General features: G+C 46.7%; 1 protein-coding gene across 2 annotated transcripts in view; it reads right to left on the bottom strand.

Moving 5' to 3' along the window:
- SND1 (staphylococcal nuclease and tudor domain containing 1) overlaps positions 1–17,427 on the bottom strand; it is a 1,031,482-nt gene that overhangs the window by 915,303 nt on the left and 98,752 nt on the right. For both annotated transcript variants that reach the window (XM_077264371.1, XM_077264369.1), the window contains exon 6: positions 806–897. In XM_077264371.1, coding sequence (XP_077120486.1) covers positions 806–897 — 92 coding nt within the window. The remainder of the gene's footprint in view (positions 1–805; positions 898–17,427) is intronic.

Raw genomic sequence — 17,427 nt, 5'->3', positions numbered from 1 at the left:
TCTGAAAACAACACCTTGGACCACTGAGCAACAGTCCAGTTCTTTTTCTCCTTGGCCCAGGTAAGACACTTCAGGCGTTGTCTATTAGTCATGAGTGGCTTGATACAAGCAATGCGACACTTGTAGCCCATGTCCTTGATATGTCTGTGTGTGGTGGCTCTTGAAGTAATGACTCAAGCAACAGTCCACTCCTTGTGAATCTCCCCAAAATTTTTGAATGGCCTTTTTTGAACAATCCTTTCAAGGCTGCGGTTATCCCGGTTGCTTGTGCACCTTTTTCTACCACATTTTTTCCTCCACTCAACTTTCCATTATTATGCTTGAATACAGCACTCTGTGAACCGCCAGCTTCTTTAGCAATGACCTTTTGTGGATTAGCCCCTTGTGGATTGTGTCAATGACTGCCTTCTGGACATCTGTCAAGTCAGCAGTCTTCCCCATGGTTGTGGAGTCTACGAAAACAGACTAAGGGACCTTTTTAAACGCTTAGAAAGCCTTTGCAGGTGCTTTTTTTTATTATTATTCTAATTTACTGAGATAATGACTTTTGGGTTTTCATTGGCTGTAAGCCATAATCATCAACATTAACAGAAATAAACACTTGAAATAGATAACAGTTTGTAATGACTATATAATATGAGTTTGACTTTTTGTATTGAAGAACTGAAATTAACTTTTTGATGATATTCTAATTTGGTGAGAAGCACCTATAGCTGTTTATTAGGTGAAACATTTTGCTAAACAGTTGGATTCAGCATTACGTCAATTTGCCTGCAGAAAAAGAAAAGGTCATATTGTTTCCTACCTTGATTCCAGACAGCATGACTGTCACCATGTAGTAGTCAGGAAGAAGAAGGGCTCTCACAACACTACCATCTCGAACATGCTCAATAATAGCTGCAAAACAAGCAAAAATATTTCATACAAAGCAAAAAATTATTTTTGTTTTTGTTTTTAAGAATTTAATTTGATATACTGATTTATTAATTGTATTTTTATACTGTTCTTGGGTAAGCCATTACTGTGTAAAAATGTAGGACAATACATAAGTGTTAGTATATTTTTATCAATTAATAAAATCCAAAGGGAATGAACAAAAGAGAAATCCAAATCAAATTAATATTTGGTGTGACCTTCCATTGTCTTCAAAATTTGTGTGCAGATGTACTTAGAAGAAATGATGCTGTTTTGAAGGCAAATTAAAAAAACCCTATGATCAGAATCTATATATATAATAGTCTAAGGGGCACTTCGTCTGTTTGTCTGTCACGGAAATCCCGCGTCGCTGATTGGTCACGGCCGGCAGCAACGGGCACAGTCCAGCCGCGAATTCGCCCCTTCCTCTCTGTCAGTGCCCCCTCCAGTCAGCACCCACACAGGGTTAATGGCTGCGTTACACCACGTTATGCCACGGTGTAACGCATTCCGTTAACGCTGCTATTAACCCTGTGTGGCCAACTTTTTACTAATGATGCTGCCTATGCAGCATCAATAGTAAAAAGATCTAATGTTAAAAATATTAAAAAATCATTATACACTCACCTTCCGGCGCCTTTCCCGCTCCTCGCGACGCTCCGGGCCATGCATTGCGGTCTCGCGAGATGATGACGTAGCGGTCTCGCGAGACCGCTACGTCATCATTTCGCGAGACCGCAATGCATTCTTGGGACCGGAGAGTCGCGAGGAGCATCGCTAACGTCATCATCATCGCTTCTTTTTTTTTTTTTTTTTTTTTTTAACAGGGATATGGTGCCCACATTGCTATATACTACGTGGGCTGTGCTATATACTACGTAGTAGTGCAATATATTACGTGGCTGGGCTACACACTGCGTGGGCAGTGCTACACACTGCGTGGGCAGTGCTACACACTGCGTGGGCAGTGCTACACACTGCGTGGGCTGTGCTACACACTGCGTGGGCTGTGCTACACACTGCGTGGGCTGTGCTACACACTGCGTGGGCTGTGCTACACACTGCGTGGGCTGTGCTACACACTGCGTGGGCTGTGCTACACACTGCGTGGGCTGTGCTACACACTGCGTGGGCTGTGCTACACACTGCGTGGGCTGTGCTACACACTGCGTGGGCTGTGCTACACACTGCGTGGGCTGTGCTACACACTGCGTGGGCTGTGCTACACACTGCGTGGGCTGTGCTACACACTGCGTGGGCTGTGCTACACACTGCGTGGGCTGTGCTACACACTGCGTGGGCTGTGCTACACACTGCGTGGGCTGTGCTACACACTGCGTGGGCTGTGCTACACACTGCGTGGGCTGTGCTACACACTGCGTGGGCTGTGCTACACACTGCGTGGGCTGTGCTACACACTGCGTGGGCTGTGCTACACACTGCGTGGGCTGTGCTACACACTGCGTGGGCTGTGCTACACACTGCGTGGGCTGTGCTACACACTGCGTGGGCTGTGCTACACACTGCGTGGGCTGTGCTACACACTGCGTGGGCTGTGCTACACACTGCGTGGGCTGTGCTACACACTGCGTGGGCTGTGCTACACACTGCGTGGGCTGTGCTACACACTGCGTGGGCTGTGCTACACACTGCGTGGGCTGTGCTACACACTGCGTGGGCTGTGCTACACACTGCGTGGGCTGTGCTACACACTGCGTGGGCTGTGCTACACACTGCGTGGGCTGTGCTACACACTGCGTGGGCTGTGCTACACACTGCGTGGGCTGTGCTACACACTGCGTGGGCTGTGCTACACACTGCGTGGGCTGTGCTACACACTGCGTGGGCTGTGCTACACACTGCGTGGGCTGTGCTACACACTGCGTGGGCTGTGCTACACACTGCGTGGGCTGTGCTACACACTGCGTGGGCTGTGCTACACACTGCGTGGGCTGTGCTACACACTGCGTGGGCTGTGCTACACACTGCGTGGGCTGTGCTACACACTGCGTGGGCTGTGCTACACACTGCGTGGGCTGTGCTACACACTGCGTGGGCTGTGCTACACACTGCGTGGGCTGTGCTACACACTGCGTGGGCTGTGCTATACACTGCGTGGGCTGTGCTATACACTGCGTGGGCTGTGCTATACACTGCGTGGGCTGTGCTATACACTGCGTGGGCTGTGCTATACACTGCGTGGGCTGTGCTATACACTGCGTGGGCTGTGCTATACACTGCGTGGGCTGTGCTATACACTGCGTGGGCTGTGCTATACACTGCGTGGGCTGTGCTATACACTGCGTGGGCTGTGCTATACACTGCGTGGGCTGTGCTATACACTGCGTGGGCTGTGCTATACACTGCGTGGGCTGTGCTATACACTGCGTGGGCTGTGCTATACACTGCGTGGGCTGTGCTATACACTGCGTGGGCTGTGCTATACACTGCGTGGGCTGTGCTATACACTGCGTGGGCTGTGCTATACACTGCGTGGGCTGTGCTATACACTGCGTGGGCTGTGCTATACACTGCGTGGGCTGTGCTATACACTGCGTGGGCTGTGCTATATACTACGTGGCTGTGCTATATGCTACGTGAGCTGTGCTATATACAACGTGGGCTGTGCTTTATACTACGTGGGCTGTGCTATATACTACGTGGCCTGTGCTATATACTACGTGGGCTGTGTTATAGGCTACTTGGCTGTGGTATATTTCTCTGCTGTATCTGTGCATCATGAATCGTGGTATGTGTTAAAGAGGGGGGCCCACTGAGACTCTTTCGCTCGGGGCCCTCAAAAACCTGGAGCCGGCCCTGGCTTCACTGATTGTTCGCGGCTGGGCGTGACCAATCAGTGACAGGCGCCGTCTGGCAGAGAATTGGCGCGTAATTTGAACCACGCTTCGCTAATTGGTAGCGCCCAGTCGGCCGAATCCTGTGTATAAATTGCATTATTCTGAAAACTTCATAAATAAACTACATACATATTCTAGAATACCCGATGCGTTAGAATCGGGCCACATATATCAGACACTAGCAGCATGTTCTCAGCCATGTATATTTACCGCTGAAAAGCTGCAGCATTTCAGAGAGTAACAGTTTAATAGCTTCTCCCCGCCCGCTGCACTGGAGTGACAGGTCTCTCCCTGCGTGTATGTATAGGGACAGACTTATCATTCAAGGAGAGAAGGTGAGGAGCGGCCCGGGACCTACCTGTCCCAATAATCTCTAATGGAGCGCGGTCCCAGGTGGATTTAAAACCATGGTTCAGAAAAAATACATATATGAAGTCTGATGCAGGTTGCCCATGGATTGGGAGAATGTATCAGCTGTCATGTTCACTTTCAAAGCATTCTTACTTTGCAGCGTTTTTTTTCTTGACCTTCCTAAAACTTTTGCACTGTACTAAATATACATCTCCTATTTTCACAACAATTTCAGTCAGAGTTTTGCATCAGTACATATAATCCAACACCAAGTGCAAAAGTGTTCATTATACTTTTATTCTATATAGTTTCATCTCCTAGTTTTCGCTTAGAAAAACTGACTAAAATACATTAGTGAAAATTGTGTCCAAATCCAATTATGATTAATTCAAATAAGCTGCTATCCAGGTAACAGATGGATAATATGGCTGTACCACAGTAAGAACAACTTAGTTAGTGAGGCTTTAGAAGTCCCCAAAACGGCCACTGTGAAAACCTCTATTAACTACAGGTTATAATTACAAATATACCACATTCTCAGTCTAATCCTGCAGTCATGTGCTTATCTGCCCCCTCATACCTTCAGCAGAACATGAGAATTGGGATGAAAGAGGGTAAAAACAGTGAGATCTTGGTGCACAGATCTCCATCTGCGCATGCGCCGCCCCCAGTCGGCAGTCATTTTCCCCAGAGTCCAGTCCACCGCATAGGAAACCATGTAATTGCAGTAGCTCTGGGCTTTCACAAGATGTCGGCAGAGCCCCCGCAGCACCGGACACCCGCAGCGGCGCACCGCACATCCGAACACCCCCTCATCCCAGCCTGCAGCAACGCTCCACTCTTGCCTCCTCCAGCGGGGACCCTTGGACCCCGTTTCACCACAGCCACCACCCCCGGTAAACAATAAGAAACATGGATTATAAGAAGCACCACCATTTTATTAACCCCTTCCCGACCCATGACGCCACGTAGGCGTCATGAAAACCCGTGCCAATCCGACCCATGACGCCTATGTGGCGTCATGGAATGATCGCGTCCCTGCAGATCGGGTGAAGGGGTTAACTCCTATTTTACCCGATCTGCAGGGAGAGGGGGAGTGGTACTTCAGCCCAGGGGGCTGCAATATCATCGGCCATGGCTGGAAATACTAAAGTGACCCCCCCCCCCACACCCACCGATCGCCCCCCCAGTCCTTCGTTATGGGGTCCGGTCCCCTCCGTCCGCCTGCCGGCTCCCCCGTCCTCCTGTCCGCTCCCTCCTTGCTCATATCCACCCCCCCTGTGCTCCAATCCCCCCCCCTGTGCTCCGATCCACCCCCCCACCACCCCTTCATACTTACCGATCCTCCCGGTGTCCGTACGTCTGCTCGCTGGGCGCCGCCATCTTCCAAAATGGCGGGCGCATGCTCAGTGCGCCCGCCGAATCTGCCAGTCGGCAGATTCCTTACAAGTACATTCTGATCGCTGTGGTAGGTTCTACCACAGCGATCAAAATAAAAAAAATAATAAATAACACCCCCCCCCCCTTATCACCCCCCATAGGGACAATAATAAAATAAAGAATTTTTTTTTTTTTTCTTTTTTCCACTAGGGTTAGGGTTAGAACTAGGGTTAGAACTAGGGGTAGGGTTAGGGTTACGGGTAGGGTTAGAGGTAGGGTTATGGCATGTGCACACAGAGCGGATCGGCCGCGGATCCGCAGTGGATCGGCCGCGGATCCGCAACGGATCGGCCGCGGATCCGCAGCGCATCGGCAGCGGATCCGCAGCGGATCGGCCGCGGATCCGCAGCGGATCGGCCGCGGATCCGCAGCGGATCCGCAGCGGATCGGCCGCGGATCCGCAGCGGATCGGCCGCGGATCCGCAGCGGATTGGCCGCTGCGAATTCGAAGCAGTTTTCCATCAGGTTTACAGTACCATGTACACCTAAGGAAAACCAAATCCGCTGTGCCCATGGTGCGGAAAATTCCGTGCAGAAACGCTGCGTTGTATTTTCCGCAGCATGTCAATTCTTTGTGCGGATTCCGCAGCGTTTTACACCTGTTCCTCAATAGGAATCCGCAGGTGAAATCCGCACAAAAAAACACTGGAAATCTGCTGTAAATCCGCAGGTAAAACGCAGTGCCTTTTACCTGCAGATTTTTCAAAAATCGTGCGGAAAAATCTCACACGAATCCGCAACGTGGGCACATAGCCTTAGGGTTAGGGTTGGAATTAGAGTTAGGGTTGGAATTAGGGCTAGGGTTTGAAATAGGGTTAAGATTAGACTTGTGGTTAGGGTTACGGATAGGGTTAGGGGTGTGTTGGGGTTACAGTTGTGGTTAGGGTTGGGATTAGGGTTACGGTTGGGATTAGGGTTAGGATTAGGGTTGGAATTAGGGTTACGGGTGTGTTGCGGTTAGGGTTGTGGTTAGGGGTGTGTTGGGGTTAGGGTTGTGATTAGGGTTATGGCTACCGTTGGGATTAGGATTAGGGGTGTGTTGGGGTTAGTGTTGAAGTTAGAATTGAGGGGTTTCCACTGTTTAGGCACATCAGGGGTCTCCAAACGCAACATGGCGCCACCATTGATTCCAGCCAATCTTGCGTTCAAAAAGTCAAATGGTGCTCCTGCCCTTCCAAGCCCCGACGTGCGCCCAAACAGTGGTTTACCCCCACATTTGGGGTACCAGCGTACTCAGGACAAACTGGGCAACAACTGTTGGGGTCCAATTTCTCCTGTTACCCTTGCAAAAATAAAAAATTACTTGCTAAAACATAATTTTTGAGGAAAGAACAATTATTTTTTTATTTTCACGGCTCTGCGTTATAAACTTCTGTGAAGCACTTGGGGGTTGAAAGTGCTCACCACACATCTAGATAAGTTCCTTCGGGGGTCTAGTTTCCAAAATGGGGTCACTTGTGGGGTGTTTCTACTGTTTAGGCACATCAGGGGCTCTGCAAATGCAATGTGACGCCCGCAGACCATTCCATCAAAGTCTGCATTTCAAATGTCACTACTTCCCTTCCGAGCCCTGACGTGTGCCCAAACAGTGGTTTACCCCCACATATGGGGTATCAGCGTACTCACAACAAACTGGGCAACAAATATTGGGGTCCAAATTCTCCTGTTACCCTTGTGAAAATAAAAAATTGCTTGCTAAAACATCTTTTTTGAGGAAAGAAAAATGATTTTTTATTTTCACGGCTCTGCGTTGTAAACTTCTGTGAAGCACTTGGGGGTTGAACGTGCTCACCACACATCTAGATAAGTTCCTTTGGGGGTCTAGTTTCCAAAATGGGGTCACTTGTGGGGGGTTTCTACTGTTTAGGCATATCAGGGGCTCTGCAAACGTAACATGATGCCCGCAGACCATTCCATCAAAGTCTGCATTCCAAAACGTCACTACTTCCCTTCCGAGCCCCGGCATGTGCCCAAACAGTGGTTTACCCCCACATATGGGGTATCAGCGTACTCAGGAGAAACTGGACAACAACTTTTGGGGTCCAATTTCTCCTGTTACTCTTGCAAAAATAAAAAATTCTGGGCTAAAAAAATATTTTTGAGGAAAGGAAACACATTTATTATTTTCACGGCTCTGCGTTATAAACTTCTGTGAAGCACTTGGGGGTTCAAAGTGCTCACCACACATCTAGATAAGTTCCCTTGGGGGTCTAGTTTCCAAAATGGAGTCACTTGTGGGGAGTTCCTACTGTTTAGGCACATCAGGGGCTCTGCAAACGCAACCTGATGCCCGCAGAGCATTCCATCAAAGTCTGCATTTCAAAACGTCACTACTTCCCTTCCGAACCCCGACGTGTGCCAAAACAGTGGTTTACCCCCACATATGGGGTATCAGCGTACTCAGGAGAAACTGGACAACAACTTTTGGGGTCCAATTTCTCCTGTTACTCTTGCAAAAATAAAAAATTCTGGGCTAAAAATCATTTTTGAGGAAAGAAAAATTATTTTTTTATTTTCACGGCTCTGCGTTATAAACTTCTGTGAAGCACCTGGGGGTTATAAGTGCTCACTATGCATCTAGATAAGTTCCTTGGGGGGTCTAGTTTCCAAAATGGGGTCACTTGTAGGGGAGCTCCAATGTTTAGGCACACAGGGGCTCTCCAAACGCGACATGGTGTCCGCTAACGATTGGAGCTAATTTTCCATTCAAAAAGTCAAATGGCACGCCTCCCCTTCCGAGCCTTGCCGTGCACCCAAACAGTGGTTTACCCCCACATATGAGGTATCGGCATACTCAGGAGAAATTGCGCAACAAATTTTAGGATCCATTTTATCCTGTTGCCCATGTGAAAATGAAAGAATTGAGGCTAAAAGAAATTTTGTGTGAAAAAAAAAGTACTTTTTCATTTTTGCGGATCAATTTGTGAAGCACCTGGGGGTTTAAAGTGCTCACTATGCCTCTAGATGAGTTCCTTGGGGGGTCTAGTTTCCAAAATGGGGTCACTTGTGGAGGAGCTCCAATGTTTAGGCACACAGGGGCTTTCCAAACGCGACATGGTGTCCGCTAACGATGGAGATAATTTTTCATTCAAAAAGTCAAATGGCGCTCCTTCCCTTCCGAGCCTTACCATGTGCCCAAACAGTGGTTTACCCCCACATGTGAGGTATTGGTGTACTCAGGAGAAGTTGCCCAACAAAATTTAGGATCCATTTTATCCTGTTGCCCATGTAAAAATGAAAAAATTGAGGCTAAAATAATTTTTTTGTGAAAAAAAAGTACTTTTTCATTTTTACGGATCAATTTGTGAAGCACCTGGGGGTTTAAAGTGCTCACTATGCTTCTAGATAAGTTCCTTGGGGGGTCTAGTTTCCAAAATGGGGTCACTTGTGGGGGAGCTCCAATGTTTAGGCACACGGGGGGCTCTCCAAACGTGACATGGTGTCCGCTAAAGATTGGAGCCAATTTTTCATTCAAAAAGTCAAATGGCGCTCCTTCCCTTCCGAGCCCTGCCGTGCGCCCAAACAGTGGTTTACCCCCACATATGAGGTATCAGCGTACTCAGGACAAATTGGACAACAACGTCCGTGGTCCAGTTTCTCCTTTTACCGCTGGGAAAATAAAAAAATTGTTGCTAAAAGATCATTTTTGTGACTAAAAAGTTAAATGTTCATTTTTTACTTCCATGTTGCTTCTGCTGCTGTGAAACACCTGAAGGGTTAATAAACTTCTTGAATGTGGTTTTGAGCACCTTGAGGGGTGCAGTTTTTAGAATGGTGTCACTTTTGGGTATTTTCAGCCATATAGAACCCTCAAAATGACTTCAAATGTGAGGTGGTCCCTAAAAAAATGGTTTTGTAAATTTTGTTGTAAAAATGAGAAATCACTGGTCAAATTTTAACCCTTATAACTTCCTAGCAAAAAAAAAAATTGTTTCCAAAATTGTGCTGATGTAAAGTAGACATGTGGGAAACGTTATTTATTAACTATTTTGTGTCACAAAACTCTCTGGTTTAACAGAATAAAAATTCAAAATGTGAAAATTGCGAAATTTTCAAATTTTTTGCCAAATTTCCGTTTTTTTCACAAATAAACTCAGAAATTATCGACCTAAATTTACCACTAACATGAAGCCCAATATGTCACGAAAAAACAATCTCAGAATCGCTAGGATCCGTTGAAGCGTTCCTGAGTTATTACCTCATAAAGGGACACTGGTCAGAATTTCAAAAAACGGCAAGGTCATTAAGGCCAAAATAGGCTGGGTCATGAAGGGGTTAAAAAACAAGGTTTTTTTCCTATTTTTCTCAGCAAAATTTGAGGTGCATCTTATAATCCGATGCGTCTTATAAGTCACAAAATACAGTAATTTCAAATTATGTGTCAGTGTTTCATCAACGGCTCAGAAGTTAAAGAACCCATTAATTGGAGTAGAACTGCAACAGGGACTGGGAGATTAGGGTATTTTTTAATCTGCTGGGATCAACAAAGATGACACACAGAATACAAAAGCACAAAATCACAGTAGACAGCTGTGACGAACAAGTATCTCACACATACAGTGGGTACGGAAAGTATTCACACACCCCTTTAAATTTTTCACTCCTGTTTCATTATAGCCATTTGGTAAATTCTAAAAAGTTCATTTTTTTTCCCCATTAATGTACACTCTGCACCCCACCTTGACTGAAAAAAAAACCAGAAAAGTAGAAATTTTAGCAAATTTATTAAAAAAGAAAAACTGAAATATCACATGGTCATAAATATTCAGACCCTTTGCTCAGACACTCATATTTAATTCACATGCTGTCCATTTCCTTGTGATCCTCCTTGAGATGTTTCTACTCCTTCATTAGAGGCCAGCTGTGTTCAACTAAACTGATAGGACTTGATTTGGAAAGGCACACTCCTGTCTACATAAGACCTCACAGCTCACAGTGCATGTCAGACCAAATGAGAATCATGAGGTCAAAGGAACTGGCCAAGGAGCTCAGAGACAGAATTGTGGCAAGGCACAGATCTGGCCAAGGTTACAAAAGAAATTCTGCAGTACTCAAGGTTCCTAAGAGCACAGTGGCCTCCATAATCCTTAAATGGAAGAAGTTTGGAAGAAGTTCGGGACCACCAGAAGTTTTCCTAGACCTGGCCGTCCAGCCAAACTGAGCAATCGTGGGAGAAGAGCCTTGGTAAGAGAGGTAAAGAAGAAACCCAAGATCACGGTGGCTGAGCTCCCGATATGCAGTAGGGAGATGGGAGAAAGTTCCACAAAGTCAACTATCACTGCAGCCCTCCACCAGTCGGGCCTTTATGGCACAGTGGCCCTACGGAAGTCTCTCCTCAGTGCAAGACATATGAAAGCCGGCATAGAGTTTGCTAAAAAACACATGAAGGACTCCCAGACTATGAAAAATAAAATTCTCTGGTCTGATGAGACGAAGATAGACCGTTTTGGTGATAATTCTAAGCGGTATGTGTGGAGAAAACCAGATACTGCTCTTGACCTGCCCAAAACAATCCCAACAGTGAAACATGGTGGTGGCATTGAATGCGGCCAAGTACAGAGATATCCTGGAGGAAAACCTCTTCCAGAGTGCTCTGGACCTCAGACTTGGCCAAAGGTTCACCTTCCAACAAGACAATGACCCTAAGCACAGCTAAAATAACAAAGTAGTGGCTTCAGAACAACTCTGTGACCATTCTTGACTGGCCTAGCCAGAGCCCTGGCCTAAACCCAATTGAGCATCTCTGGAGAGACCTGGAAATGGCTGTCCACCAAGGTTCACCATCCAACCTGACAGAGCTGGAGAGGATCTGCAAGGAAGAATGGCAGAGGATCCCCAAATCTAGGTGTGAAAAACTTGTTGCATCATTCCCAAGAAGACTCATGGCTAGTGTTGAGCGATACCGTCCGATACTTGAAAGTATCGGTATCGGAAAGTATCGGCCGATACCGTCACAGTATCGGAATCCAATCCGATACCGATACCCGATACCAATACAAGTCAATGGGACTCAGGTATCGGACGGTATCCCTGATGGTTCCCAGGGTCTGAAGGAGAGGAAACTCTCCTTCAGGCCCTGGGAACCATATAAATGTGTAAAAGAAAGAATTAAAATAAAAAATATCGCTATACTCACCTGTCCGACGCAGCCGGGACTTCAGCGAGGGAACCGGCAGCGTTGTTTGTTTAAAAATCGCGCTATTACTTGGTTACGTGAATTCCCGGCTTGTGATTGGTCAGGTCGGCCATGTTGCCGGGACGCGGACCAATCACAGCAAGCCGTGACGAAATTACGTCACGGCTTGCTGTGATTGGTCCGCGTCCCGGCAATATGGCCGCCCTGACCAATCACAAGCCGGGACGTCACGGGAGGCTGGACACGCGCTCATTTTAAAATGGGCGCGTGTCCAGCCTCCCGTGACGTCACGGCTTGTGATTGGTTGCGCCGCGATCAACCAATCACAAGCCGGGAGGCTGGACGCGCTCATTTTGAAATGGGCGCGTGTCCAGCCTCCCGGCTTGTGATTGGTTGACCGCGACGCAACCAATCACAAGCCGTGACGTCACGGGAGGCTGGACACGCGCCCTTTTTAAAATGAGCGCGTTTCCAGCCTCCCGTGACGTCACGGCTTGTGATTGGTTAATGGCGGCCATGTTGCCGGGACGCGGACCAATCACAGCAAGCCGTGACGTATTTTCGTCACGGCTTGCTGTGATTGGTCCGCGGCCCGGCAACATGGCCGCCCTGACCAATCACAAGCCGGGACTTCGCGTAACCATGTAAAAGCGGGAATTTTAAACAAACAACGCTGCCGGTTCCTGCGCTGAGGTCCCGGCTGCGTCGGACAGGTGAGTATAGCGATATTTTTTATTTTAATTCTCTATTTTACACATTTTAACATTAATGTTGTTCCGATACCCGATACCCGATACCACAAGAGTATCGGAATCCCGGTATCGGAATTCCGATACAGCAAGTATCGGCCGATACCCGATACTTGCAGCATCGGAATGCTCAACACTACTCATGGCTGTATTAGCTCAAAAGGATGTTTCTACTCAATACTGAGCAAAGGGTCAGAATACTTAAGACCATATGGTATTTCAGTTTTTCTTTTTTAATAAATTTGCAAAAATTACTACATTTCTGATTTTTTTCAGTCAAGATTGGGTGCAGAGTGTACATTAATGAGAAAAAATGAACTTTTTTGAATTTACCAAATGGCTGCAATGAAACAAAGAGTGAAAAATTTAAAGGGGTTTGAATACTTTCCGGACCCACTGTAGCTGAGCAGTGATGTCAGTGAGTAGGGGAGTATCACACAGCTGAGCAGTGCTGCCAGTGAGCAGGGGAGTATCACACAGCTGAGCAGTGCTGTCAGTGAGGAGAGTATCACACAGCTGAGCAGTGCTGTCAGTGAGCAGGGGAGTATCACAGCTGAGCAGTGCTGTCAGTGAGGAGAGTATCACACAGCTGAGCAGTGCTGCCAGTGAGCAGGGGAGTATCACAAAGCTGAGCAGTGCTGTCAGTGAGGAGAGTATCACACAGCTGAGCAGTGCTGCCAGTGAGCAGGGGAGTATCACACAGCTGAGCAGTGCTGCCAGTGAGCAGGAAAGTATCACACTGCTGAGCAGTGCTGCCAGTGAGCAGGGGCGTATCACACGTGAGCAGTGCTGTCAGTGAGGAGAGTATCACACAGCTGAGCAGTGCTGCCAGTGAGCAGGGGAGTATCACACAGCTGAGCAGTGCTGTCAGTGAAGAGAGCATCACACAGCTGAGCAGTGCTGCCAGTTAGCAGGGGAGTATCACACAGCTGAGCAGTGCTGTCAGTGAGGAAAGTATCACACAGCTGAGCAGTGCTGCCAGTGAGCAGGGGAGCTGTTCCTTCTTTGAAATAATTGTGTAATCAGCGCCTATCCCCAGCCTGTGTATGAGTGCCTTCTCACTTCACACTAAGAAGACGATTCCTGCTATAGAAAAACAGCAGATACAGTATCTTATGAAATTCCACGGCCTGTCAAAGAACAACAAGAGTAAGCCATGAGGTAGACAAAACCCTGACATGTTATTCTTAATGTGAAATTATTAATTTTCCCTTACCAGATTCTTCCATATAGTTCTAGTTTTTATACAGTGTACAGTAGAAAAACTCCAACAGAAAGTGTTACAGCTTCTACTAAATCGGTCTCTAGACTAAATAGTAAGTAGCCCTAAAAACTAAAAGGCCTCAGAACAATTCGGGATCAGAATGATATTTGTGGCTGCACTCGCGTTTCTAATTCTTCCATACAAAGTTGAGATATGTAGGACCACAAATATAAAATTCTTCTGAGTGTACTCCATAATACACTTGCCATTATTCTATTCAGGGAGTCATTTATCGATGCAAATAAAATAAAAACTGACAATTTCACTGGAGTAAATAATCCATATAAGGGCACAGACAGACTGCCGTATTTCTCGTGTGAGAATCACATCACATTGCACGGACTGGCTGGCACTTCTCCTTACCCGAGCATGACAGCATAATGGATTACTATGCAGCTACTAGATGGTGGCCCGATTCTAATGCATGGGGTATTCTAGAATATGCATGTCCACGTAGTATATTGCCCAGCCACGTAGTATATTGAACAGCCACGTAGTATATGGCACAGCCACGTAGTATATGGCACAGCCACGTAGTATATGGCACAGCCACGTAGTATATGGCACAGCCACGTAGTATATGGCACAGCCACGTGGTATATGGCACAGCCACGTGGTATATGGCACAGCCACGTGGTATATGGCACAGCCACGTGGTATATGGCACAGCCACGTGGTATATTGAACAGCCACGTGGTATATTGAACAGCCACGTGGTATATTGAACAGCCACGTGGTATATTGAACAGCCACGTAGTATATTGAACAGCCACGTAGTATATTGCCCAGCCACTTAGTATATTGAACAGCCACTTAGTATATTGCACAGCCACGTAGTATATTGCACAGCCACGTAGTGTATTGAACAGCCACGTAGTATATTGCCCAGCCACGTAGTATATGGCACAGCCACATAGTATATAGCACAGCCACATAGTATATACAGTCATGGCCAAAAGTATTCGCACCCCTGCAATTCTGTCAGATAATACTCAGTTTCTTCCTGAAAATGATTGCAAACACAAATTCTTTGGTATTATTATCTTCATTTAATTTGTCTTAAATGAAAAACCACAAAAGAGAATGAAGCAAAAAGCAAAACATTGATCATTTCACACAAAACTCCAAAAGTGGGCCAGACAAAAGTATTGGCACACTCAGCCTAATACTTGGTTGCACAACCTTTAGCCAAAATAACTGCGACCAACCGCTTCCGGTAACCATCACTGAGTTTCTTACAATGCTCTGCTGGAATTTTAGACCATTCTTCTTTGGCAAACTGCTCCAGGTCCCTGATATTTGAAGGGTGCCTTCTCCAAACTGCCATTTTTAGATCTCTCCACAGGTGTTCTATGGGATTCAGGTCTGGACTCATTGCTGGCCACCTTAGAAGTCTCCAGTGCTTTCTCTCAAACCATTTTCTAGTGCTTTTTGAAATGTGTTTTGGGTCATTGTCCTGCTGGAAGACCCATGACCTCTGAGGGAGACCCAGCTTTCTCACACTGGGCCCTACATTATGCTGCAAAATTTGTTGGTAGTCTTCAGACTTCATAATGCCATGCACACGGTCAAGCAGTCCAGTGCCAGAGGCAGCAAAGCAACCCCAAAACATCAGGGAACCTCCGCCATGTTTGACTGTAGGGACCGTGTTCTTTTCTTTGAATGCCTCTTTTTTTCTCATGTAAACTCTATGTTGATGCCTTTGCCCAAAAAGCTCTACTTTTGTCTCATCTGACCAGAGAACATTCTTCCAAAACGTTTTAGGCTTTTTCAGGTAAGTTTTGCCAAACTCCAGCCTGGCTTTTTTATGTCTCGGAGTAAGAAGTGGGGTCTTCCTGGGTCTCCTAACATACAGTCCCTTTTCATTCAGACGCCGACGGATAGTAAGGGTTGACACTGTTGTACCCTCGGACTGCAGGGCAGCTTGAACTTGTTTGGATGTTAGTCGAGGTTCTTTATCCAACATCCGCACAATCTTGCGTTGAAATCTCTTGTTAGTTTTTCCTTTCCGTCCACATCTAGGGAGGTTAGCCATGGTGCCATGGGCTTTAAATTTCTTGATGACACTGCGCACGGTAGACACAGGAACATTCAGGTCTTTGGAGATGGACTTGTAGCCTTGAGATTGCTCATGCTTACTCACAATTTGGTTTCTTAAGTCCTCAGACAGTTCTTTGGTCTTCTATCTTTTCTCCATGCTCAATGTGGTACACACAAGGACACAGGACAGAGGTTGAGTCAACTTTAATCCATGTTAACTGGCTGCAAGTGTGATTTAGTTATTGCCAACACCTGTTAGGTGCCACAGGTAAGTTACAGGTGCTGTTAATTACACAAATTAGAGAAGCATCACATGATTTTTCGAACAGTGCCAATACTTTTGTCCACCCCTTTTTTTATGTTTGGTGTGGAATTATATCCAATTTGGCTTTATAACAATTCTTTTTAATGCTTTTTTCATTTAAGACAAATTAAATGAAGATAATAATACCAAAGAATTTGTGTTTGCAATCATTTTCAGGAAGAAACTGAGTATTATCTGACAGAATTGCAGGGGTGTGAATACTTTTGGCCATAACTGTAGCACAGCCACGTAGTATATAGCACAGCCACTTAGTATATTGAACAGCCACTTAGTAATTGAACAGCCACTTAGTATATTGAACAGCCACTTAGTATATTGAACAGCCACTTAGTATATTGAACAGCCACTTAGTATATTGAACAGCCACTTAGTATATTGCACAGCCACTTAGTATATTGCACAGCCACTTAGTATATTGCACAGCCACTTAGTATATTGCACAGCCACTTAGTATATTGCACAGCCACTTAGTATATTGCACAGCCACTTAGTATATTGCACAGCCACTTAGTATATTGCACAGCCACTTAGTATATTGCACAGCCACTTAGTATATTGCACAGCCACTTAGTATATTGCACAGCCACTTAGTATACTGCACAGCCACTTAGTATACTGCACAGCCACGTAGTATACTGCACAGCCACGTAGTATATAGCACAGCCACGTAGTATATTGCACAGCCACGTAGTATATTGCACAGCCACGTAGTATATTGCACAGCCACGTAGTATATTGCACAGCCACGTAGTATATTGCACAGCCACGTAGTATATTGCACAGCCACGTAGTATATTGCACAGCCACGTAGTATATTGCACAGCCACGTAGTATATAGCACAGCCACGTAGTATATAGCACAGCCAGAGTATATAGCACAGCCCACGTAGTATATACTCACCTTCCATCCGCAGCTGTCACCGCCGCATGTGCTGCGCTGTTTCCTGCTGTCGCAGCCGCCATCAATAACCGCGGCCGTCATCACTGACCGCGGCCGCAAATTTAGTCCCCGGCTTTTGGCGGCGGTAGGCCCAACAGCACCCATGGTCCCGGCCGGCTCCGCCTTCCTCACAGTGACTCCGCCGCCTTTGCAGCGCTTCTGGCCGGGCCTGTACTGGCTGGCCGCGACCCGCAATTTAGTCCCCGGCTTTTTGGCGCGGTAGGCCCAACAGCGCCCATGGTACCGGCCGCCTCCGCCCTCCTCATGGTGACTCCGCTGTTATGATCCTTAGTGGCTGAGGATCACAGATAGGACTAGCTAAGTTACTGAACATAGAACAAGCTCTAGGGAGGTGGTAACTGGACTGACCGCAAAACCTGATCCTAACCAAACACACTAAAGGTAGCCG

Source organism: Ranitomeya variabilis, chromosome 5, assembly GCF_051348905.1.
Source record: "Ranitomeya variabilis isolate aRanVar5 chromosome 5, aRanVar5.hap1, whole genome shotgun sequence".
Lineage (NCBI taxonomy): Eukaryota > Metazoa > Chordata > Amphibia > Anura > Dendrobatidae > Ranitomeya > Ranitomeya variabilis.
Note: the sequence above shows the minus strand (reverse complement) of the source record. Positions and strands in the feature narration are given on the sequence as shown.